We start from the raw sequence: 23,615 nt of genomic DNA, 5'->3' as shown, positions 1-23,615 counted from the left end.
TAAAACTTCGTCATTTCAAAATACACCAAGACTTGTCTTATGGCCCAGTACATGGTGTGTCCTGTGCACTTAGAAAGAAGATGTGCCTGCCGGTAGATGGATCAGTAGGTCAGGTCAGCCCAGGCTGCTGGTCAGGTTTTCTTCATCCTTGTCTACCTGTTCTACCAGTTACCGCAACGGGCTGTTGGAATCTTAACTGTAATTGTGGACTGGCCGATTTCTCTTCACAGCGATGTCAGCTTTTGCTTCATCCATGTTCTGAAGTACATGCATGTCTGTGAACATCGAGTCTTTTAATGGACCCCTTTCCCTTTATGAAACATCCTCTGGGTAATATTCCTTATGCTGACATCAGCATTCTCTGCTATTAATATGAGTATTCCAGCTTTCCTATGAACAATGGTTAATGGGATGTCTTTCCAATTCTTACCTTTTTAACTCACATGTGTCATCTTTAAAGTGGGTTTCATGCAGACAGAAGAGTTGATTCTTACTTTTTCTTTTTCTTTCTTTTTTTTTTTTTTTAATGAAGATGTGGCATGGTCAAACCATGGTTAGACCAGGTCTGGAAGGGCTATAGGAAATAGGAAAACTATAGGAAAGGATGCTTTTTTGGGGGGGGTCTTTTCCTGTTATTTTAGGGCCCCACCCACAGCATATGGAGGCTCCTTGGCTAGGGGTCCAGTTGGATGGCAGCCACACTGGCCTACACTACAGCCACAGCAACGTGGGATCCTTAATCCACTGGTCAAGGCCAGGGATTGAACCCCCATCCTCATGAATGCCAGTCAGCTTCGTTAACCAGTGAGCCAAGATGGAAACTCTGATTCTTGCTTTTTTATTCACCTCGACAATCTCCGCCTTTTAGTTAGAGTTGCCAATCAACAGATGTCCACATGTCTGGGCAGAGTCTTTCGTGTCACCACTGACTCGCCTATTTGTCCCCTCTCTTCATTGCTGATTTCTTCCTTGGAATTAACTAATCTTTAGGCTTCCATTTCATCTACACCATTTGCTGACAAGCTCCAGCTCTCCGTCTCAGTTTTTCAGTGGACAACAGAGGGTTCACAGTGCAGATCTGAGCTGGCACAGTCCTCCTTCCAAGGGCATCTCACCACTTCACATGTCACACGGGTGCCCCTTCCACCTCCCTTCATGGCCTTTGTGCAGTTGCTCTCCCAGACTTGGTTTCCACCATTTGTTAGTAACGCCACAGCACAGTGTTACTACGTTTGCTTTAAGCAATTACATGTTAAATAAAGTCAAGCAAAAGGCACCTTTCTCTCTCCCGCATGCCCTGCACCCGAGCTCTCCCTCTCTGCACGTGGGTCCAGGTGTCCACTGGGACGACTTCTCGCCTCTGAAGATTTCCTTTGATGTTTCCAAAGTGTAGACTTACTGGCAGTGACTGCTCTTAGCCTTAGTTTTTCCGAAAAGTGTGTTGCCTTCTTTTGGGGAGGTTTAAAAATGGTGGTAACATTCAAAACATGAAATTTGCCATTTTAACCCTTTTTAAATGTACAGCTCAGGGGCGCTAAGCATCTTCACATTGCTGTGCAAGCATCTCCCCATCCATCTCCAGAACGTCTCCCGCCACCTGAGCTGGGGTTCTACCCATCAGGTGCCAACACCTGGCCTCCCATCCTCCACCCTGGCACCTGCATTAGACCTTCTGTCTCTGCTTTCCGTTCTTTTGAGATATACCCAGAAGTGGAATGGCTGGATCATATGATAATTCTGTGTTTTGTGTTTTTGTTCCCACAGCAGCTGTGCATTTTATGCTCCCACTGGCAATGCGCGAGTTCTAATGTGTCCACCTCCTGGACGATGCTTGTTTTCTGCGTTGCTTTTTTTTTCACTAATACCATTCTAATGGGTATGAAGTCGTAGCTCGTGACTTTGATCTCTTTTTCCACGATGACTAGTGGTGTTGAGCATCGCGTCTGTGTTTGCTGACCGGCTATAGACCTTCTTCAGAGAGGCATTTATCCAAGTCCTTTGCCCATTTTTAAATTGAGTTGTTTGGGGTTCGCTGTTGTTGCATTTGGGGGTTCTTTATATATTCCAGATCTTAATCTTTTATCAGCTATATTCTCCCATTCTGTCGTTTTGCCTTTTACTCTGCTAATAGCATCCTTCGATGCACAGAAGTTTTTGATCTTAAAGTTCGTTTGTCTATTTTTTCTTTTGCTGTTTGTGCTTTTGGTGTCATAGCAAAAAAAAAAAAAAAAAAAAGAAATCCATTGTCAAGCCCAAAGTCTTGAAGATTCTCCTCTCTGTTTTCTTCTAAGGGTTTTGTGCTTTATGCGCCCACAGATGGCCTTTTGCCTGTGTCTTCCATAGTTTTGTATTTGGCGAGAAGGAGCTCCTGGCTCTACGGCCCATTTTCTTGCTTCTTGTTGTCTCATAATTTTTTTTTTACTATGTGCTGGACTTGGGGAGTTTTGCATTGGTGAATATTAGAATTCATTGTCTTCCTTTAAAGAACGTTAGATTTGCTCTGGCAGGAAGTTAAGTTGCTCCCTGTGCAGTGTCATCCTTTTGAAGCGGGTTTTCCAGCTCCTTGAAGTTGCTCTGGGGCAGCCCCTTCCAGGGCCCCCACTGGACCCCAGGCAATGTTATAGTCCCCCTGCTGACCGGGGCAGGGGACTCAGTGACCCTCAGCCTGGCGGGAGCTCGCGGACCACCCAGCCAGCCCCCTGCCTGCCCTGCCGGCTCCCCCATAGTTGAGGTGGGGACTCCTTTGCTCACGAGGCTCGGGGCCTGAGCAAACCTGGCCATGTCGGTCTCCCATGGAATCCTCCAGAAGCAGCTGGACTGTGAGCGCCTATTGGCAGCCCCCACCCTTGGAGAACGGCCCGGTCCCCGCATGTCCTGCCTTATTCCTCCGAGCGCGCTGGCGTCCACCCCCCACCCCCCCCCACCCACCCCCACCCTCCCCGGCACAGGGCCCTGGACCGTCCGTGGGCAGCGGGATGCTGCGTCACCGAGCAGCCTCCCCCGGCCTCTGGCGCCTCTTTCCTTCAAAGCCCGGGTGCCCTTTCCCTCCCCCAACTTCGAAGAGCACGGGTGGTGAGGGCAAGGGGCAGGGCAGGGTTCTGCGGGCTCCCAGCATGCCCCCGCCCACCTCCTCCGCGCCTCCAGGGCAGACCTACCCCGGGCCGCCGCTCGGGCCTGGGGGCCAGCGTTTCTGGGGCAGTGGGGGCCCCCAGGGGCACCTGCGGGCGCTGGTTCCACTTCTGGGTGGGGAGGCTGCATCCCTGGGACCCCTTCTCCCTGCTCCCCAGGCGCGGCGTGCTGCACCTCCACGAGAGCCGCGGCATCGACGACCTGGGCCCGCCCCGGTGGCAGCTCACGTCCTGTCTGGTGCTGGTCATCATCCTGCTCTACTTCAGCCTGTGGAAGGGAGTGAGGACCTCGGGCAAGGTGGGGCTGCGGCCGAGGTGTGGCGGGGAGGTGGGGGGGGCCTGGGGGCGTGGCCGGGGCAGGGCTGGGGGCGTGGCCGGGGGCCGGGGCTGGGGCGTGGTGTCAGCAGAGTGCATTCAGATGAACACAATATAATTGTTTTTTTCCGATGGGGTGTTTTGGGTATTCCCCGGGCACAAAGCAACATTGACTGGAATGTGTCACTTGACCTGCTACTCATGCAGCCCCCAAACTCAGGAGCCTCTCATAACGCCAGGAGGGCCCCCCTCTCCCCCCACTTCTTCCCCCCCCCCAGGGTCCATCTCTCACACGTGATCCAGATGCACATCTGCAGGATCCGTGCACACCCCTCACGGGGCGCTCATCAGAAATCCCGCCCCTGCCTCCCGCCGCAGCCCGCATGCGGAACAGAAATGTTCCTTCTTTGCCAGGAGCTTCGTTCCATTTTAACCCCAGGAACCGTGTAGAGACAGAGGACCCTAGGCAGCCTCGCTCCAGGGAGCATTTGCTGCGCCGGCGTCCTGTGGCTGTTTGGGATGCTGGGCTTCCCTGTCCAGGGCCACCTCTCTCAGCACACACTGTGGGGTGGCCCTGTGCCCACCCTGTGCAGCCAGGTGACACCGTCCCTCCCCCAGGTCGTGTGGATCACGGCCACCATGCCCTACGTGGTCCTGCTGGCACTGCTCCTGCGAGGCATCACGCTGCCTGGGGCCCTGGACGGCATCCGAGCTTACCTGAGCGTGGACTTCCACCGGCTCTGCGAGGCCTCGGTGAGTACGTCTGCCACCCAGGCCACGGGGCCCCGTGTCCCAGAGGCAGAGGCCCGGCTGGAACACATCGCTCGCCCCGCTGTGTGCTGAGCTCTACAGGATGGCCTGGCCCACCGGGCAGAGTTCGCCCTGTGGCCGAGAAGGGGACACGTGGGCACAGCCGGATGCTGAATGGACCTGAATGAGGAGTGGGGGGGGGCACCTGGGTCCCCGCGCTGCCACACAGCCTCTTCTGCTCGGCCCCCTCTCCCTGGGGAGCACTGCTGGGCCCTCGGACAAGCACCTGGGGCTGCCTGGCCTGTGCCCGAGGCTGCTGCCACCTGCCAGTCAGGCTGATGGTGTGGGAGGGGACAGGTGAGGCAGCGGACGGCAGGCGGGTGATACAGGAGTAACAGACAGACGGGCGTGGCGGCGGTGGGATGCAGGGCTCAGGCCCGAGCAGCGCGTCACTGCTGTCGTCAGACATGTCTGCTCCGGCCGGACGGAACGGTGGCCAGACCGGGAGGCCCAACCGCACGGTCCCCAGAGGGCAGGTCCCGCCGGGCCCAGTGCAGGGGGCAGAGCCGCCCTGGCCCCTGTGGGTCCTGCTGACTTTGCACAGCTCTCCCGGGTGGCAAAAGGGACTGAGGGCAGCCTCCCTCAGAGACAGCCACCCTGGTGCCCTTCCCCTGGGGTTTGGCAGTATGGGGTAGGTGCCCCAGGTGCCCCCGGGGACAGGGTTGGGAGCTGGCCCAGATCGGGACACGGGCCCCCCAGTACCGTCCCCTGGGGGTTCGAGGGTGTGGCTCAGTCCCTAGGGGCCTGACGGAACCCACAGTGGCGGGAGGTGGGCCAGCGTCCTCACTGTCCAGGCCCCGCTGGAAGTTCCCACGAAGGAGCCAGCAGCCGGACAGGACAGAAGGGGCCACGGGCCGCATCCGTGCTCGTGTCCACAGCACCGTGGCCCCGCAGCTCTGATGTGGAGACCGCCTGCATCCGGGCCCATTTCTAGATGCCCAGGTGGACTCGGGGCCTCCTTTGGGGTTGGCACCCCCGTCCTCGGTGGCTCAGACCCTCGCTCATCCGTCTGAAGTTCTCAGTGGAGCTGCTCCTCTGGGAAGGCAGGGTCCAGGCTGGGGCAGACGAGCGCTGTCCCGGGAGGCCACGTGCCAGCAGGACAGGCGAGGCCAGCCATTGAAGGAGGGAAGGGCAGGTCAAAGTCACCCTGAGAGGCTGCCCAGCTGGGTCCCCAGGGGCAGGGGGGGAGTGCTGGGTTCAGAGCTGGGTCTGGGGGCTGCAGTGAGCAAAGGCCTGGACAGAAGGCCGGGAGCACATCCTCGTAGGTGGGCTGCACGTGCCAAGGCTCTGGGGTGGACACTGACCACTGCCCAGACCGGCAGGAGCTTCCAGGGACCCAGCTCTGTCTGCGGCCTCCTGCTCCCGACAAGCTGGCCTGTGGCCACGAGGAGGCCTCTTGGCCCACTGCCGCCTAGGTCCCTCTCACCATCTGGAAACAAACTGGCATCTTGGGGTCACCAGTTCTGAGGTGACCCCAAGATGCCAGGTGTGCCCCCCAAAGGACCAAGGCCCCCCTGGTCCTGGCCATCCGTGTCCCGGCCCTCGCTCAGTCACCCGCAGGCAGCTGCCCTGTGGCCCCGCGTGAGGAACCTGAAGGTCCGGGCCCCAGGCCTGTATGGGGCCTGCAGGGACATACAGGGACAACCCAGGATCTGCCAGCCCCCAAACCCTTCACGCAGCAGGTCCAGCCGGTCCTCCAGGGTGACCCTCGGTGGCGTTGGGGTGGGGGTCCGCTGTCCTCCATCCCGCCCCCACCCCAGGCCGTGCAGGGCCGAGGTGGGCACCGGTGTCCCTGGGTGGTCTCACGTCACCCTAACTGGAGCAGGTCGTGTCTGACATTTCACACACTCCCTGGGCCAGTCCTGACTATAGGCCCTCACTCCGCCCGGGTGTCCCCCGAGCAGCCTCCAGCGGGCGCACCGAGGCGGGAGCCAGCGTTAGCTCCACAGGCCTTTCTGCGTGTGCCACCGTGTGCCACGTGTGCCACCGTGTGTACATTTCATGTGTTTCCACGGGGAGGAAAGGAAGCAGTGCGAGTGGCACGATCTGACCCAGGCACCACCGTCTCGGCGTCTTCTGCCGTTACAGGTTCGTGGGCCAGACCGACTCCCGTGCTGGGGAGGAGCAGGGAAGCGGGGTCCTGCCCCGGACACAGCCCCGGGAAGGGTTTGTCCCCGGTCACGTGGCCCAGGCCATTTGCCCGTCCGGAATGACGCTGCGTTGAAGTTCTGATCCTCGCAGCTGGGGGCGCGGTCCTCTGTGGGTGGCCCTGAGATTGCCCCTCGCCCCCCCGGGGGGACCTCTCAGCCCGTCTCTCTTCCGCAGGTCTGGATAGATGCCGCCATCCAGATATGTTTCTCGCTGGGGGTCGGCCTGGGGGTGCTCATCGCCTTCTCCAGCTACAACAAGTTCACCAACAACTGCTACAGGTGCACCCGCAGCCCCTGGGGCTCTGCAGACTCAGGCGGGGGCGGGGGTGCTTTGCTGACCGGGGGGCGGCACTGACTTTAGGAAATGCTGTGTCCGGATGAAGGGAGGGCAAGACAAGCTGGCTTTTTTTCCTTTTTCCCTTTTGGGGCCGCCCCGAGGCATATGGAAATCAAACAGGGAGGCTGTGGCTCAGTGGGTTTAGGATGCGGTGTTGCAGCGGCAGCTGGGGTTTGATCCCTGGCCTGGGAGCATCCGGGGGGGCGGGGGGATGAACAGGAGCAGAGCAGACTCTTGCTTTACGGGCGGCTCTGAAGCCATGAAGACCGATGCTCAGCGCCTCCCTGGGAGGGACCCACCCTGAGGCCCCTTCCTCTCCCCCTCCCCCAGCCCGCCAGTCCCCCCAGTGCTGCTCGGGCTCGGGCGCCTCCCAGACGTGACCCCACGAGGAAGGTCCTGTGTGTCCCCACCCGGCCTGCTGTGCGGGGGGCCTGGGCCCTGGACGGTGTCCCCATGCCGGGGCACCGGGATAGGCAGGAAAGGGGTAGCACCAGGTGCCCGCAGCCCGACGGCTCCTCTGCGGGAACCACGCGGCCCGGGATGGATGGCGCGAGGGACCTGCGGCCACATGCTAGACCCGAAATCCTTCCGAGAACAGAAGGAGTTTCGTGTGGGACTGCTTTCTTTGATTTTCACGAGCCGTCTTCGTTTTCTTTCTATGGCAAAACGGCCCTACCGACGGCCGCCCCAGTCCTCACAGAGGTGGTGAGGGTGGCGGCTGCCACAGCCCGTGCCAAACCCACCCTGTGCCCACCTGGGTCTGGGCACTCTGCCGACGTCCTTCCACTCGGGTGCCCAGGAGGGCCGACGCCCCCCCCCCCAAAGTCTCATCCCCCAGAATGGGGTCCCCAGGCAGACAGCACTGGACCCCCCAGGAGCACACGGGAAGCATAGCATCTGGGGTCCACCCCCCACCACCCGGCAGAACCTGCCCCGAACCAGCTCCCCAGAGGCGTCAGAAGCCCTGCCTGGCAGCCTGTGGGCAGGTGGGCAGATCCCCGTGGTCCTCAGCTCTGCCCACTCAGACCCCAGCTTTGCCTTCAGAGCCTCTAGGTCCCCAGGCCGACAGGGACAATGGGTCTCCCCAGGACCTGCTCTGGCCAAAGTCTGGTCAGAACCCAGAGCCACCCAGCGGGGGACCTGGGAGGGAGGTCGTGTCCCTGTCACCCGTCACTGGACACCAGCCCCACAGGATGGCCCGGGCAGGCTCTGGGCGGCAGGAGAGCCTGACTGGGCTCCCTGGGACAGCGCCGTCCGGAGCCCCCCTGCCCAGACGTGGTGAGTTGCCGGTAATGACTGGAAATTGCACGGCCCGGGCCGGGCGCTGGAGCAGCGTGTCTTGTTCCCGCAGAGACGCCATCATCACCACCTCCGTCAACTCCCTGACCAGCTTCTCCTCCGGCTTCGTGGTCTTCTCCTTCCTGGGCTACATGGCCCAGAAGCACAGCGTGCCCATCGGGGACGTGGCCAAGGACGGTGAGAGCCCGCGGGCACCCCTCCCTCAGGGCTCAGGGCGTCCGGGTCTCCTAGAGGGCTTTCCCTCAAACCAGAGGCGCCCGGGGCCCCTCCCCGCGGGCAGCCCCCACCTCCATCTCTGTGTCCCCCGCGTGGGGACTGCAGCTTTAGAGCACAGAGCCACCCAAGCTGCACAGACAGCTGGCCGCACAGCCGGGCTCCGGACCTCCGTGTGGTCAGCCGGGAAGAAGCAGGGCCCTTTCGGATGTGAGCAGTTAATCTGCTTCACAGCTTTTTCCCTCCAAACACTGGGGGCCGTGACACTCTCAGAAGGGATTCCCTGACAGCGGAGAGTCCCCTGATGTCTCAGACCCAGGGAGACGCATGCCCCCAAGCTGCTCACCCAGGGCCCCACCCGCAGTGTCTGCAGGCTGGGAGGTCATGGGGGGCACAGGTGACACAGCAGCCCACGAGAGCATGTGCCCATGAGAGTTGGGGGAGCCTGGCACAGAGCGGAGCTGATGGGGGGGGCTCTGATTGCTGCGGCCCCTGGGCACTGGGTCGGGGGCTGTCCACTGGTTCTAGATCCTGGGTGGACAGTCATGGCTCAGGTAGCCTGAAGCTGGGGCCATCCAGGGCTCCAGGGCCACCCCCCACCAGCCTCAAGCCTTAGGAGCCACCCCCGGAGACCATCCCTGCTCAGGGCGGCCCCTCCTCTCCTGAAGGCTGGGGTGTCACTAACGGATCTCCCCAGAGAGCCTGGGGAGCAGAGGGCCACCCCCTGAGCCCCGCCGTCCCACCCCGCTCCCTCTCAGGAAGCTGAACATTGAGAGCCTCACTTTGAAAGAGGACTGACCCCTCGAGACCTGAGCAGGAAAGGCTTTCGCTGCTGTTTCCAAATCCGTACTCTTTCCTTGAGAAAAACCCAATAAAGGCAGGAGAAACGGAACGCAAATAAATACGAGCTAAATGCGGAGCGGTGAGATTTACTCACCGTTGCGTTTATGCATTTTCCCCGTTCTTTTGCCCTTTATTAGGATAAAGAGCAATAGCTTGCAAGGACCTCCATTAACCCTGGAAGTAAGCTGACCGCTCACTTGCTATGCATTTCCTGATGAGCAAAGTAAATGTCGTGTACGGCGCTAATTCTCAAGAAAACAGGGTGAAAAGTTAACTCAGCTGAGGGTATTGGCCTTAAATTCAGCCAAGCTGATGGGTGTCTTCCTGGGTTCATGGCTTGTAGCATTTAGACTGCACAGCGGTTCAAACCAGCCACGCTTCATCCTGCGTCAGAAACCGTGTCCCTTCCACGAGGTGTTGGGAATGGCAGAGCCCCTGACACCAGGGCCCCTAACACAGCTGGGCAGGTGGGCCCTGGCTCTGGCCTGTTTGATTCCCTAGAAGGGTCCGCAAGTGCCCCGACCCCGGCCGAGGCCTGACACAGACCCCGCCGAGGACAGGGTGGGTGGGACGGGGTGGGGGGAACGGGGGAGAACTGGAAAATAAACTCAGCACGAGGCCGTATTAAAGTTACAATTAACCATGCAATAGACCAGTAGCACTTTGCTGTGGGATCCTTTGAGTCTTGCTCGGGTCCTGTACCTCCCCCCCTGGTCCCCCGCTGGGAGGTTCCGGGTGTGCCTGCCCCGAGCCAGCGCTCCCGCTCCCAGAAGCAGATCGGAGGAGGCAGCAACACGTGGCTTTGTGCGGTGTCTCTGTCAGGTCACGTGTAGAGTGGCACCTTGGCCCAGGGAGGTCTCTGTAACACCCTCTGCCTTCCCCCCGCCGTGGGCCCAGCCCCCTCCTTCTCCGGGGACCCCCACAGCCTGGTGCAGACGAGGAAGAGCTGGGGGCGGGTGGGGGCGGACCCCCTCCCCCTCATCATCCGGTGTCCCCAGAGCCGCGGGCCCTAAATTCAAGACGGGAGGACTTTCGCAGTGGAGCATGGGCCCCAGGGCGGTGGGGGGGCGCGGAGCGACGGCTCAGACAACCGGGGGCTGCTTCCAGGGCCCGGGCTGATATTCACCATCTACCCCGAGGCGCTCGCCACGCTCCCGCTGTCCTCCGTCTGGGCCGTGGTTTTCTTCGTCATGCTGCTCACCCTGGGGATCGACAGCGCCGTGAGTGACCTCAGTGCCCCGCGAGCCGGGGCCCCGGGGTGGCGGCTGGCTCCCCCCCTCGCAGGCCAGGCCGGCCCCGAACCTGCCCGGCGCCCCGCGTGGGGGAGGGAGCGGTCCCACCACTCCTGGGGAGGGAGTCGGAGCAACCCGCCCCTCCTCCTTCCCCGGGGCCGCCAGCCGTCCTCTGCCCCCGCCACCCCCCGGCACAGGGCAGAGCGGGGAAGTGAGGCCATGGGCGACAGGCCACCGGGCCCTTCCTGCCCTGTGCTCTCCCTGCCCCTGAGCGGCCAGCGGCGCCCTTACAGGGTCCAGCCTGATGCACCGAATGCCCTGTGTGTGCCCAGGGGCTCAGGAGGGGACGAGGGGACGTGGGCTCCTCCTGCCCGTGGCTGGAGGGGACCAACAGCTGAGACACAGGCCCCCATGCTCACCGAGCCCCCTGGACAGTGCAGAGTGGTCAGGCCCAGCCAGCCCTGTCTCCCACCCACCGAGTGGATGCTGCCCTTAGGCAGCACCTCTGGGGAGGCTGCATCCTGAGAACGGCAGGAGGAGGTGGTCCCGACAGAGCAGGGCAGAGAGGCTCCCCAGGGAGCGGGCTTCCTGGGCGACACCCCATCGTGACCATGCTTCGCTGGCGAGGGCGTAGCCAGTGGCCAGTGGCCAGGCCCAGTCCTCCTCGGGACCAAAGCTAAGCCGTGCCTGTGGGACAGGTGTTTGCTTAGAAGAGCCCAGCAGGGAGTTGAGGTTAAGGATTCTCGGCGCTGTCACCGCCGTGGCACAGGGTCAGTCCCAGGCCTGCAGAGGCCATCCCCAAATTAGAGAAAAGCAAAGCCCAGCCAAGCTGAGCCTCTGCGGTGATGCACCCCGCGCCCCAGGGACAGCAGAGGGGCTGCGCCAGTCCCCACGGAGGGCAGGGCCACCCCAGGTCCACCAGGAGGGCAGCCCTTCCGGGGGTGCATCCTGCACCCCAGACACCATGCAGCCCCTACTCTGCCCATAAAGGGCCCAGCCTGGCGCGGGGCGCCGCCCGCCGCGCCCGCAGCGCCCCGCTCTGTCGGCTGCAGATGGGCGGGATGGAGTCGGTCATCACCGGCCTCATTGACGAGTTCCAGCTGCTGCACAGGCACCGGAAGCTCTTCACCCTCTTCGTGGTGCTGACCACCTTCTTCCTCTCCCTCTTCTGCGTCACCAACGTACGTAGCGCTCCGCCGCCTGACGGGGTCCCTTAGCATCCGGGGCAGGACCGCGCGGCGGGTGCTGTCGGACCAGACAGGCGCGGGTCTCCTGAGCTGCGTCCCCCTGAACCACCCACGACCTGTGCTGTTGGCGGGAGGCTGCCGTCACAGCCGGTGGCCTTGGGCACGGGCAGGTAGCCGCAGTCATGGGGAGTCCCTGGTCTCGCAGAGCCCCGGGCGCCTCTGCACTTGGTCCTGAGAATTCCAGCCCCCGGACGCCTCCCTGGGAAGCACCTGGGTTTGCGGGGCTGGAGGGTGAGGGGGGCCCACCCGCGCCTGCGACACAGGGCCTGGTCCTCCTGCTCACAGAGGCTCTGGCACGTTTGGTGTTTCTGGCTTTCATCGCTGATGGTGCCTGGAGCCCTGGGAAAGCAGAGGAGAGGGTTTTGTGCGGTTTGTTTCGTGCGTGTCGCGTGAGTTGCAGGGACTCACAGGGCAACTCCCCAGGAGGAAACGGAGGAGTCTGTCAGCTGACACCGCAGGCCAGGCGTCTGTTTTGGGAAGAGCGCGTTTGTGGGAGAGGCTGCGACGTCGGGGCTCCTCCCGCCCCATCTCAGCTGGCACTCCCCTCTCTCCCAGGGCGGCATCTACGTCTTCACGCTGCTGGACCACTTCGCGGCCGGCACGTCCATCCTCTTCGGGGTGCTCCTGGAGGTCATTGGGGTGGCCTGGTTCTACGGTAAGGGCGGGCCTGCCCTGAGGACCCAGCCCTTGTGCCGTCCTAGCGACTGGCCTCGGCTTTGTCCCTGGGCCGCTTCCCTTCTGGCAAAGCTGCCCTGCACCGTGGTCACCTCAGCATCACAGGAGCCGTCACCTCGGCAGCCGGCTCTTCAGTTAGAGCGATGAAGGCAATTAGCCTGGACGGCACCCCGAGGTCCTCACTGTCGTCAGGGGCGCTCGGTGTGGCCACGTAGTCGTGCTGTGCTGACATTCTGCATGTACTTGAGCGAGAAGGGTTGGCTAGGACTTTGGAGCACCGGCTGCTGGGGAAGGTGGGGTGCCTGCTTGCGCTGACCAGAGTGGACCAGCACCTAGGTGGCAGGGGCCCTTGCCAAGGGGAGGGACGTGGGGTGTCCTGTGCTCAGGGTCAGGTCGGAACGCCTGCCCTGGCTTGGTGCCGCCGCCACTCAGATTCCAGACCCCAGACCCCACCCCGGGTCCGGGGCTCATTCATTGGGACCAGAAGCCCCACAAGGTCGGGGACCTGCTGGTCGGCAGGTGGCCTCCAGACAAGGCTCGGCCCAGCCTGCAGACGTGCTCCCTGCCCCTCCTGGGCGCCCACTGTGTTTCCCGGGACGTGCTGGGGCAGGTTTGATAGCACCAGAAAGCCTGCGCTGCAGACACCGTGCCCCCTCCAGTGCGGTGCCCGGGCCACCTCGCCTCATGCCCGTTCCTCTCCCTCGTGGGGACATGGGGACGTGGGTCATGGCCCCCCTCAGTTCACCTGCCCAGGTGTCTGGGGCAGTTCGGGGGAAAGCTCAAAGCCGAGGCCTGTCGTGGGCAAAACCCACTGTTTCAAAGCAGCCCTGGAGTCCCCTGAGGGGGTCGGTGTCTCTGCTTCAGCCCCGGAATTACGACCCCAAAACACGCCAGCACTGGCAGGTTTAAGCTGACAGGTCCTGTTCCAAGCACATTTTCCCAATTAAATATCAAACTCTCTGTACTTTCAATTCTTAGTCCAGCACTTCATTTATTTTCCTTTTTTGGCTGCACCCACGGCACGTGGAAGTTCCTGAGCCAGAAATCGCACACGCCAGGGCAGCGACCCGAGCCACAGCAGTAACTTGCTGGATCCTTACCCCACTGCCACCAGGGAGCTCCCCTTAGCCTGTTACTTTAAACCGTAATCTCCCGCCCGGAACAAAACCTCGGAGAAAGAGAGGAAGGGCCTCCGTCGTAGCCTGTATCCTGCAGCCAGGAATGCGCACTCACGGTGGGACAGGGAAGCCGTCCCGAAGCCGCTGAAGGCGGGGAGGGCGCCGTCTCTCCAGACAGCCGTGCACGCACGGCCCTCTACCAGCCTTGGGGTGCAGCCCTGTCCCCACTTCTGCGGGCTGCCCCGCATCTGACGCTGGCGTTGGACGTGAAGAGGGCGTTCAGCATGGAGGCATCTCTCCAATGTGTCCCCACATGTGGCAGGACCCACCCCGGACTCTGGTGCAGCTGGGTCGCAGCACCAGGGGCAGGCCAGCCCCAGGCAGGAGAAACTTCTGGAAGATCCAGAGAAAGTGGGCCCTGGCGGAGCTGGGAGTAGCTTCGCTAGAAACGGTGGCTGCCCACAGATCCTGGAGCAGTACCCAGCCTTAAAAAGAAGGCGTTCCAACCCAGGCTGGCACATGCCTGAAGCCTGAGGAGCTCAGGGAGACAAGCCAGACACGGAAGGACAGACCCTGGAGGTTCCCAGGGGGTCCCTGGAGGGGTCCGGGCCCCAGAGACAGCACAGGATGGAGGAGGGGCGGGAGGGCACAGTGTCAGTTTGGGATGACGAGAAGGTTCTGGAAAGGATGGTTGCGCAACAGTGTAAATGCGTTTAAGGCCTCTGGGCCGTGCACTAAAAATGGTTAGAAGGGTAAATTTTATGAGTATTTTACTACAATTTTTTTTTTCTTTTTAGGGCTGTACCTGCGGCACATGGAAGGTCCCAGGCTAGGGGTCCAACTAGAGCTGTAGCTGCAGGTCTACACCACAGCCACAGCCACACGGGATCAGAGCTGCATCTGCAACCTACACCACAGCTCACAGCAATGTCCAGATCCTTAACCCACTGAGCGAGGCCAGGGATCGAACCCACGTTCTCATGGATACCAGTCAGCTTCTCTGCTGAGCCACGACGGGAACTCCCTTATCACGAATTTTGTTAGTAGAACAGAAAAGATTGCAGAGGGGAGGCAGCGCCGGCTGTGGGCCACAAGCAGCCCTGAGGTGGGAGGAGGGGGCGGCCACGCAGGCCTCCCCTAGTGGTCCCGGTGTCACTCACCGTGGGGACATGCACAGGGACCCCTGGTCGGCAACGCCACTGGGCGGCCTGGGCCCCGGCCCGCAGCCCGAGCTCAAGGTGCCCGGGGGGGTGGCCCAGGGGTCGGCGAGGACCCGTGAGAGCCGGTGTCTGGCTCCTGTGCTGTGCTGACCCCCCTGTGTGGCCGCTACCCGCAGGCGTGTGGCAGTTCAGCGACGACATCAAGCAGATGACCGGACAGCGTCCCAGCCTCTACTGGCGGCTGTGCTGGAAGTTCATCAGCCCCTGCTTCCTCCTGGTAAGGTCCCTGCCCTGCCCAGCCCCCCCAGCCCCCACCCATCCCACCTGGTCCCTCCTCTGTGCAGCCCCCTTGCCCCTGAGCACAGCCATGCCGGAGGCCGGGGAGGACTCAGCCAGGAGGGCAGCCCGGCGCACAGGTCCTCTGGTCTCCTGAGGGCGCTTCCCCCCCCCCCGGGCACCCCGAGAAAGCTCACGTGGATGCAGGGCGGTCCTCCACCCAACTGAGACCGGAGGTTCTGCGCTTGGCCACACCTCTGCCCAGAGGGGAGGCCGAGACCACGAGGCGGTCAGCTGACCTCTGCCTGGAGGACCTAGAGAAGTTAGAGCCGGGCAGGAGTGGGGGCGACGATGCTCAGACCCCCCCCCCCGCCGCAACCGCCCGCTTGGCACAGGCACCACAGCACATGCAGTAGCGGCTGCGGTCTGGCCGGGCTCTGCAAGCTTAGGCCCACACTGAGTCCGCCTCGGGCACGGCCAGGCCAGAGCAGCCGCATGTCCATGGAGGCCCCTCGAGCTCGGCCGCAGAGCTCAGCCGCGATGGCTCACAAGCCTGAACTGTCTGCCTGGTCTGGTGGCCCCAGACGGCCGCTCTGGGGCCGAGCAGCTGAGCACAGAGCCGGGAGGCTGAGCCCTCCCTCCCCCGGCCCCTCCGGCCAGGCCCGTGGGCCGGTGAGAGAGGAGGTGCGTGGAAGGGGGTTCCTGGTCCGAGCCTCGCTGCTCCCCGAGCCACGGCCCCAAACCCGCAGAGGCTGCTCATCTCCCACCTCCCCCCCGGCAGCCTGGGCCTTTCCAACCCGCTCAGCCCCGGGGCCTGGGGGCCAGACCGCAAACTCCAGACCCGTGTGGTCACGTGTGGGGTTTGCAAAGGACGGTGAGCGAGTTCCCGCCCTCGGACCCGAGGCTGAGGGCCCCTCCTGCAGCAGCCCCGTCGGCAGAGCCCACGCAGCGCCCGGGGCCTCTGGCTGCAGGGCCGGGGCTCCCGGAGCCGCGGAGCAGGGACCCTCCTCCAGAGCGGCCCTTGACCCTGGGCCTCGGTTTCAGTTCGTGGTCGTGGTCAGCATCGCGACCTTCAGGCCCCCGCACTACGGCGCCTACGTCTTCCCCGAGTGGGCCAACGCGCTGGGCTGGGCCATCGCCGCGTCCTCCATGTCCGTGGCGCCCGTCTACGCCGCCTACAAGTTCTGCAGCCTGCCCGGGTCCCTGAGGGAGGTAGGTGTGCGCGGCCCTCGCCCGCCCTGCCCCCCACGGCAAGGCCACCGATGCGGTCAGGCCGCGGTCCTTGTCCCTGGCCTGCCCCCTGTTCGTCTCTGACCAGCAGGAGGGGGCACCTACCATGCCAGACACGTGGGTTGGTGTGGGAGGAAGGGGGCTGTGCCTGTGTGTGTGTGTGTGTCTCTGTGTGTCTCTGCATGTCTGTCTGTCTGTGTGTATGTCTGTGCGTCTGCATGTACTTGCCTGTGTGTCTGTGCATGTGTGTTTATGTGTGTGTGTCTGTGGGTGTCTACGTGTGTGTCTGTGCGCACACTTGCCTGTGTGTCTGTGCACCCGCACATGTGCCCTCCACTGCCCAGTGCAGGTGGGAAGGGCACTGGTCTGAGGGTAGGGGTGGATTCAGGCCAGCTTCTCTCCCGGTGCCAAGCCGCAGCCATGGTGTGGGCAGGCGCTGCTCTGGGCCTCTGGGTCAGGCAGGCCCTGGGTCAGCTGAGAAGGAGGGCAGGAGAGCTGGTCACAGGGGTCCCTCCGCTCACATCCGGGCACCGGGATGCCCGGAAGAGACAGACGACACAGCCTGCTTGGAAGAGGCCCCCCGCCCTCCCGCCCACCGGCCAGCCCAGGGCCACCAGGAGCCCTCAGACACTGCCCTGTGCCCATGTTCCACAGTCGCCCTGAGGACCGGTGGCAGTGAGGCCCCGTGGCTGTACCCGGCTGGTCCAAGCATTTCCCCCGGGCTGCGCGGCAGCCCTTGGGTTTGGAAGCCAAGGCAAGTGCCCCTCACGGGCTGGTCCCTGCCGGGCCCACAGCATCAGCAGGCACAGCACAGGCAGGTGGCCACCCCTCCTTTTGGGCCTCGAGGTTCCTGCAAAGCTGGGTGGGTCGTGTGGTACAGACCCCACTGCCACCTCCCTCGCTGGCCTTCAGAGACCAGCCATCCCCGTGGGAGACCCCTCTGTGTCAGCTGGGGACGGAGGGTCTGACCCCCTCGCCGGCCAAACCCTGAGCATAAGCCACGTGGTGTCTCAGTGCTGAGACTGGGGCTGTGGGAGCGCCCAGGGCTGCAACACCAGGAGGGGGAGCAGGGCCCCAAAGAGCCCTAGAGTGCCAGCCACTGAGAGATGGCGTGGAGAGACAGCGGCTTGGGCAGGTGGCAGAGGGAAGGCCAGCTTCCTGAGCTGAATGTGATGAAGAGCAGGCTCCTCCTCCCCCCCAACCCCCTGGGAGCCCCAGGTACCGCTAGGAGAGTACGAGGTCCACCTCGGCTTGGGGCCAACCAGAGCTGGCATGGAGATGAGTCCTCCCCAGGTAGCAGCTTCTCCAGGATGCAGGGAGGCCGGGGCAGTCAGCTGCCACTGCTGAGCGCGTGGACAATTCGCCTGAGGTTCTCTGAGCTGGGCAGGCTCCCACGGTGGCTCCTTCTCTTCTAGAAACTGGCCTACGCCATCACGCCAGAGAAGGAGCACGAGCAGCTGGACAGGGGGGAGGTGCGCCAGTTCACGGTGAGTGCTGCTGTCCCTGTGGGTCCCCAGGGCGGGGGGCAAGCTGGGTGGGGCCCCCTCCTCCACCCACAGGTGAGGGGCTGGGCAGGGCACCAGCATCGGGACACAGTGACTCAAAAACCGAGGGAGGAGCCCAACTCTAGGCAGGGGTGGAGGAAGGCCTGTTGGGCCGGGAACTTCCTCTTCTGCAGGTTGATGGGCCACCAGCCAACCTGATGCAGGACTCTGGTCACGCTTTGCTCTCTGTCTCACTCATTTCAGCTCATGTCTTTATTAATTCCCACTTCTACTTTCACTGGGTCTACTCTACCACACCTTTACAACCTTCTTAGTTTAGATCTTGGCTTGTTAATTTTCAACCTTTCTTCTCTTCTTTTTTTTTTTTTGTCTTTTTGCCATTTCTAGGGCCGCACCTGTGGCATATGGAGGTTCCCAGGCTAGGGGTCTAATCGGAGCTGTAGCCACCGGCCTACGCCAGAGCCACAGCAACACAGGATCTGAGCCACATCTGCGACCTACACCACAGCGCACGGCAACACTGGGTCCTTAACCCACTGAGCAAGGGCAGGGATCGAACCCGCAACCTCATGGTTCCTAGTCGGATTCGTTAACCACTGCGCCACGACGGCAACTCCCTCTTCTCTTCTAACATAAGCATTCAAGGCTAAGAATTTCCCTCAAAATACCCTGTTGACTGCATTCCGTACCTTTAACATAGCATTTTGTTTATGATTTGGTTCTATGCATATTTTAATTTTCATTGCGATTTCTTCAATCCATGAGTTACCTGGAAGTCTGCCTTTAAATTTCCAAATGTATGGGGATGTTTTGCTTATCTTTTTGTTATTAATTTCTAAGTTAATCGCATTGTGCTCAGATACCTTTTTCCCCATTCTTTGAAGTGTATTGATACTTTGTGGCCAGATACTTCATCAACTTCTATAAATGTTACATGAATCCTTAGCTGTGGTGTGTTCTCCAACTGTTGGCATATGATTCTCCTGTCCATCAGGTTAGGCTCTCACCACATGGTTCAAATCTTCTACAGCGTCACCCGGGTAGTGTAGAACTCTGTGTAACCACTGATAATCAGAAGATACCTATGGGATTTGCTCAACTTCCCCCTGCAGTTCTGCCAGGTTTTGCTGTATCTATTCTGAGCCTGCTCTGGGACGGATGTGTGGTCACAGTTACCACAGCTGCCTGGTGCCTCACCCATCCTCTCTCCCTCGTGATGCTTTCCCTCCTAGTGATGCTTTTGTCTGAGACCACTGCAGCAGCAGCCATGGTCTTTTGAGTGTTTGTAATCTTTTTAACTTTCGACTTTGTAGTCATCGTAAAATCTAGGCGTCTTTTGCAAACCTCAGATGCACTGGAATGTTTTACTCTGACGCTTGGGCAGCTTAATCCATTTGCGCTGGTTGAGATTCTTGATATTGTCGGGCTTGCTTCTGCTTTCTTTCTGACTCTGTTCCATGTTTTAATGTTTATTTTTCCCCTTTATTGCTTTTTATGATTGATTTGGGGGCTTTTTTTTTTCCTTCTTCAGCTCTTTCCTCTCTATTTCATTGGAGCTTATATGTTTTATTCTAATAATTTATGGTTGTTTTGAAATCGTACCACACATATTTTACCCCATTATCCGAACCCCTGTCCTGACTATTATGAGGACTTAAATTTTCCTCCAACTGCTTGATATGCTGTTATTGCCCATTATTGCATTTATGTCTTTCAAACCACAAATGAATCACTGTCATCATTCTCGTTATTTTGCACAGAAAACTTGTTGAATGAGTGTTCAGGTCTAGTGTTTGTTTGTTTTTCTTTTTCTCTTTCTGACTGTCCTGCAGCACATGGAGTTCCCAGGCCGGGGATCCGATCGGAGCCGCAGGTGCAACCTATGCTGCGGCTGTGGCAATGCTGGATCCTTTAACCCACCGCGCTGGGTGGGGATTGAACCCGCATCCTGGTGCTGCGGAGATGCCGCTGACCATATTGTGCCACAGCCGGCGCTCCCTGGCCAGGGCTTATTTGTTCACCGCACTTTTGGGCACATGCGTCTTTCCTCTGAGGATCATTTTCTTGTCTTTGGAAAAAACATCCTTCAGACATTCCTTTAGGAGGAAGTCTTAGAAAACTGGTGTGTGTGTGTGTGTGTGTGTGTGGACAGTTTTATTTTGCCCTCCTCCATGGCCGGGTCCCGAGGGCCTGCGTTTCCCTGTTGAGTTACAATCGTTGAGCATCTCGAAGACCTTGGCTCCCTGCCTGCAGCCCCGTGGTCGTGCTGAGACGTGTGGTCCTTTGCATCTGCTGCTGCGGTTTCCCTGTCATGTGTCTGGGAACAGAGTTATTTTTATTTATATTATTATGAAACTATGATAAGTGGTTTTATTAATTTATCCCTCCTGGATATCTCATGTATCCAGGGTCTCTAAATTCGCGTCTCCTGTGAGTTCTGCGAACTTGGCGGCTCTCCTTTTAACGTCACCAGTGGGCCTCTTTCCCTCCGAGGCGCCTGTGTGAGGATCCCCTCGGTCCCGGCGTCTCAGGCTCTGTCGGGTGTCTTTCCAAGTTCCGTGCCCAGGTGCACAGTTGACCAGCAGTCCACACGTGGCGGCTTTTCCCTTATTTGACCCCGTAACAAAGTAAACCCGGTGAACCACAGCCCAAACGCCTGCCTGCCTGGCTGCCTTCGTCCTGCCCCTCGAGCCCACACGACCTCAGTCTTGCCGGACACGCCCCGGGCCTTTTCTGCTGTGTCGTTTTGCTGCACCTGTACGTGTTGCTGTGCTCCTGAAAGGCAGCTCGAGGGGTTTTGGGGGCCGTTACCTCATGGGCTGGGTGTCAGGCAGCCTGGGTCCGTTTCTCCCCTACGTGGAGCTGCAGCCCCAAAGCTCCTGCTTCTCATGCCCGCGGTCCACTGAGCCTCTGGGAACTGTGGGCGCATGGTTTGCAGCAAGTTTGAAAACAGCTGTCATTGCCTCCGTCTCCTTCTACCCCACCCCTTCAAGGGCTCCAGTCGCACATGCATCAGGCTGCTTTCATTCTCTTTCCTCTGCAAAGTCTAACCTGCAGATAACTCCATGCAGCAGAGCTGTCACCTCACATAGTGTAGTTTCATTTTTAAGAAACATCCAGTGTGTGTCATTTTGTTTATGTCCTTCCTGCCTCTACTCACCTTTTCGGTGCCTGGAGCACAGTTAGGATCCCTGCATGAGGTCCTTATCTGCCAGTGTCACAAGCGGGTCTGTTTTGAGTCCGTTTCAGTTGACTTTTCTCACGAGGGGCTGAATTTTGCTGCTGCTTTGCATGTCTTAATGTTTCATTGGACTCCAGGTATTGGGGGTTTTACGTTGTTAGAGGCTGGATAGCGCTGCCTTCCTTTAAGGAGCCGTGAGCTTTGTTCTGGGTCATCACTTAGTTACCTGGAGACAGTTTGATCTTTGGGGGACTTGCTTTTTCAGGCTTGTTAGGTGGGACCAGAGTGGCATTTAGTGAGTGGCTAACTGTTCCCGGGCTGGAGCCAGACCTTCCTGGACATTCTATCCAGCCCCCGACACCCACCAGCTGCTCCCTCCTGGCTACGAGGCAGGCACAGCTCCCGGCGTTCCCAGATCCTGCCGGGTGGGGCTCTCCGCCTCAGGTGCCCGGAGTGCTCGGCCACATCCCTGCCACTGGGTCCCTGTGCAGCCGCCCAGGCTCTGGTGCCGGCTCACCCCTCAGACTCCGTCCTGAGGACACCAGCCTCTGGGGCTCCCAACGCTCACCCCCCGTCCCCCGAGTCAGCCACCTGCCCTTCCCGCCCCACACGGCCACCTGGAGAGTCCCTGGGGGCCATGAACAGGCAACTGGACGGCTCGCCACCCGCCCACCTCCGTCGTCCTGGGGTCCCTGGAAAACCGTTTTATGTGTATTTTGTCCGTTGTCAGCTGTTGCGGGTGATGGAGTATATCAGTCCCTGTTACTCCACCTGGACCAGAAAGAGCCTTATCTGCTGCTCCAGCCATCGGCTCTGGCCCTGCCCGGTGGCCCTTACTGCGCCCCCCACCGCACACCCCCTTACTGTTCTCCCCCCCAACACACACCCTCACTGCGCCCCCCTGCACACCCGTTACCGCGCGCCCTTCACCCGGTTACCATGCTCACTCGCCTCAGAAGCTGCACGGGGCCTCGAGAACCCGCATCCCTGTCTATGGAACGTCCCTCTCCCCCAGCGGCCCCGCAGTTGAAGGTCCCGGCGTCTCGGGTCCGTGGGGCCTGGGCTGGGCTTTCTGGCTCCGGCTGACCTGCTCAGGCCAGGCGGCTGCTCCCTGTGCTCTGGCCTCCTGGTCATGATGTCACGGCTGGACCTTCACCCGTGGGGCTTCTGACCTCGCGAGAAGGTCGCCATTGGCTCATCCACAGCCAGGATGGAGGACCGCTTCGCCCTGGGCATCAGGTCTCAGCTTGGGTCCCAGGGGTGGCCCCCCCCCGCCTCCACACGGGTCTGGAGTCAGCACAGAGGCACTGTTCAGGCCACCGTGCCTGCTGCCGTGTCCCCGGAGAAGGCTCTGGCCTCCGGCTGCCTTTGCGGGCAGTGTGGGTGCTGCAGGCAGGCCTCCCGGAGGGCGACAGAGCCCTGGGGTGGGCTCAGCATCTCCCTGTCCTCAGGCGGCTGTCATGTTTGGAAACGTTTTAAAAACTCAGCTCTTGCCATTTAGTGCAATCGAACGGCTTGTGCACAGAACCAGGCTGAGCAAACAGCTGCATAATCACAGGCGATGACATTTGCGACGGCTAATAGGGGCTCCTGTCAATCTCATCTGTCCCCAAGCTGTGAACAAGGCCTTACGCCGCGCCCGCAGGGGTCGCACAGAAAGCCAGCGCCACGGGGAGCAGGGCCTCACTGGAACGGGAGCAGAGGCCCCAGGACAGTGGCCACAGGGCCGGGGTTGTCCTGAGGCACGTGCCACCACCGGGGATGCACTCAGACTAGCCCGGGTTTGCTGGCTGCTGTGTCTGCCAGCAGCTGATGGCACGCTGCCCAGGCGCAGAGGCCGCCCGAGGCGTCTCCCGGTGCAGCCACGACTTCTGTCATGAGGTGAAAGGGCCTCAGGCCCAGGTGTCCCCACAATAGCGCTGGTCCCCAGGCTGGCCACTCTGCCGAGCTGCCTTCGAGCAGGTGGCTCCTCACTTGGTGTCTAAATAAACCCTCTTTTCTTTGCAGCTCCGCCACTGGCTGGTGGTGTAGACGGGAGCAGGGAGGGAAACTCGCTGGACACCGTCCGCGGCAGGACAGATGCAAACGGAGAAGGAAAATGCGCTTCCGGAAGGGCCGGCCGCGCCCGCTCTGTACCTCCTGCTTCGCTCTCCCTCGGATGCTCACGGCCTCCTGCCCGGGGGCGACCTGACCCGCCGTCGTCCGTGTCGTTGTGTAACTTTCGTGGTCTGTGCCTGTCCCGCAGGCAGAAACATCCCAGTCGCGTTCCGTGCATATAGAGCCGGCTGCCTCCCTGACCCCGCGCCCCCCCAGCGGCCCCCGCAGCCGTCCCCTCGCTGCCGTCGGGGGTTGCCCGCGAGAAGGCTGGTAACTGTGCATCGCGGGCTCTCGGCCAAGAACCCAGCGCTCACAGAGCTTCCCGGGCCCTTTGTTTGCTCATGTGAAAAGAGCCAAGTGTCATGTTTTGCCTAATTGTGCAGAGGTGACGTGGAGGAGCAGACAAAGGTGACAGTGCAGGACCAGTGTCCTTCCCAGGGGCGCTGAGCGCCCGCGCAGAAAGCCCACGTTGTCGTGTCCGCGTGTCTCCACAGTGGTCTCTGTGTGGTTGTCGCCAACAATAAAGAACCTGACGGGAAAAGAGCCGTGGCTGTGTGGCCTCCTTCCTGACTGATGGAATTTTGTCCCCACGGCCCAGCTGGGCCCCCAGCTCCCCCTCCATCAAGAGCCCACCTTGACCCCCTCCTCCCCAACCCACAGGGGGCACAGCCCAGGGCCCCCCAGGTCAGCTGGGCTTAACCTGGACCCACGCCAGGGACCCTGCTGGCTCCCACAAAAACCCCTCCGGCCCTCACCCCTCTACCCTCCCCCACCCCTCTACCCTGACCCCTGACCCTCT

At 60.8% G+C, this 23,615-nt stretch overlaps 1 protein-coding gene across 4 annotated transcripts in view; it reads left to right on the top strand.

Moving 5' to 3' along the window:
- Nucleotides 1–23,359, top strand: part of SLC6A3 (solute carrier family 6 member 3) — a 34,141-nt gene extending 10,782 nt beyond the window's left edge. For 2 of the 4 annotated variants that reach the window (XM_047755522.1, XM_047754830.1), the window contains exons 5-14: nucleotides 3,288–3,426; nucleotides 4,062–4,196; nucleotides 6,579–6,682; nucleotides 8,092–8,216; nucleotides 10,203–10,315; nucleotides 11,380–11,508; nucleotides 12,130–12,229; nucleotides 14,704–14,804; nucleotides 15,848–16,015; nucleotides 17,449–17,858. In XM_047755522.1, the coding sequence (XP_047611478.1) occupies nucleotides 3,288–3,426; nucleotides 4,062–4,196; nucleotides 6,579–6,682; nucleotides 8,092–8,216; nucleotides 10,203–10,315; nucleotides 11,380–11,508; nucleotides 12,130–12,229; nucleotides 14,704–14,804; nucleotides 15,848–16,015; nucleotides 17,449–17,736 (1,402 nt within the window). In that variant the 3' untranslated portion in view covers nucleotides 17,737–17,858. Of the gene's footprint in view, nucleotides 1–3,287; nucleotides 3,427–4,061; nucleotides 4,197–6,578; nucleotides 6,683–8,091; nucleotides 8,217–10,202; nucleotides 10,316–11,379; nucleotides 11,509–12,129; nucleotides 12,230–14,703; nucleotides 14,805–15,847; nucleotides 17,859–22,726 lie in introns of those variants that run through there. The other 2 variants (XM_047756606.1, XR_007131475.1) reach the window with 2 other exon arrangements.
- The last annotated feature ends 256 nt before the right edge of the window (nucleotides 23,360–23,615 follow it).

Source organism: Phacochoerus africanus, chromosome 1, assembly GCF_016906955.1.
Source record: "Phacochoerus africanus isolate WHEZ1 chromosome 1, ROS_Pafr_v1, whole genome shotgun sequence".
Classification (NCBI taxonomy): domain Eukaryota; kingdom Metazoa; phylum Chordata; class Mammalia; order Artiodactyla; family Suidae; genus Phacochoerus; species Phacochoerus africanus.
The sequence above is the reverse complement of the archived record's forward strand: the minus strand, read 5'-3'. Positions and strand labels throughout refer to the sequence as shown.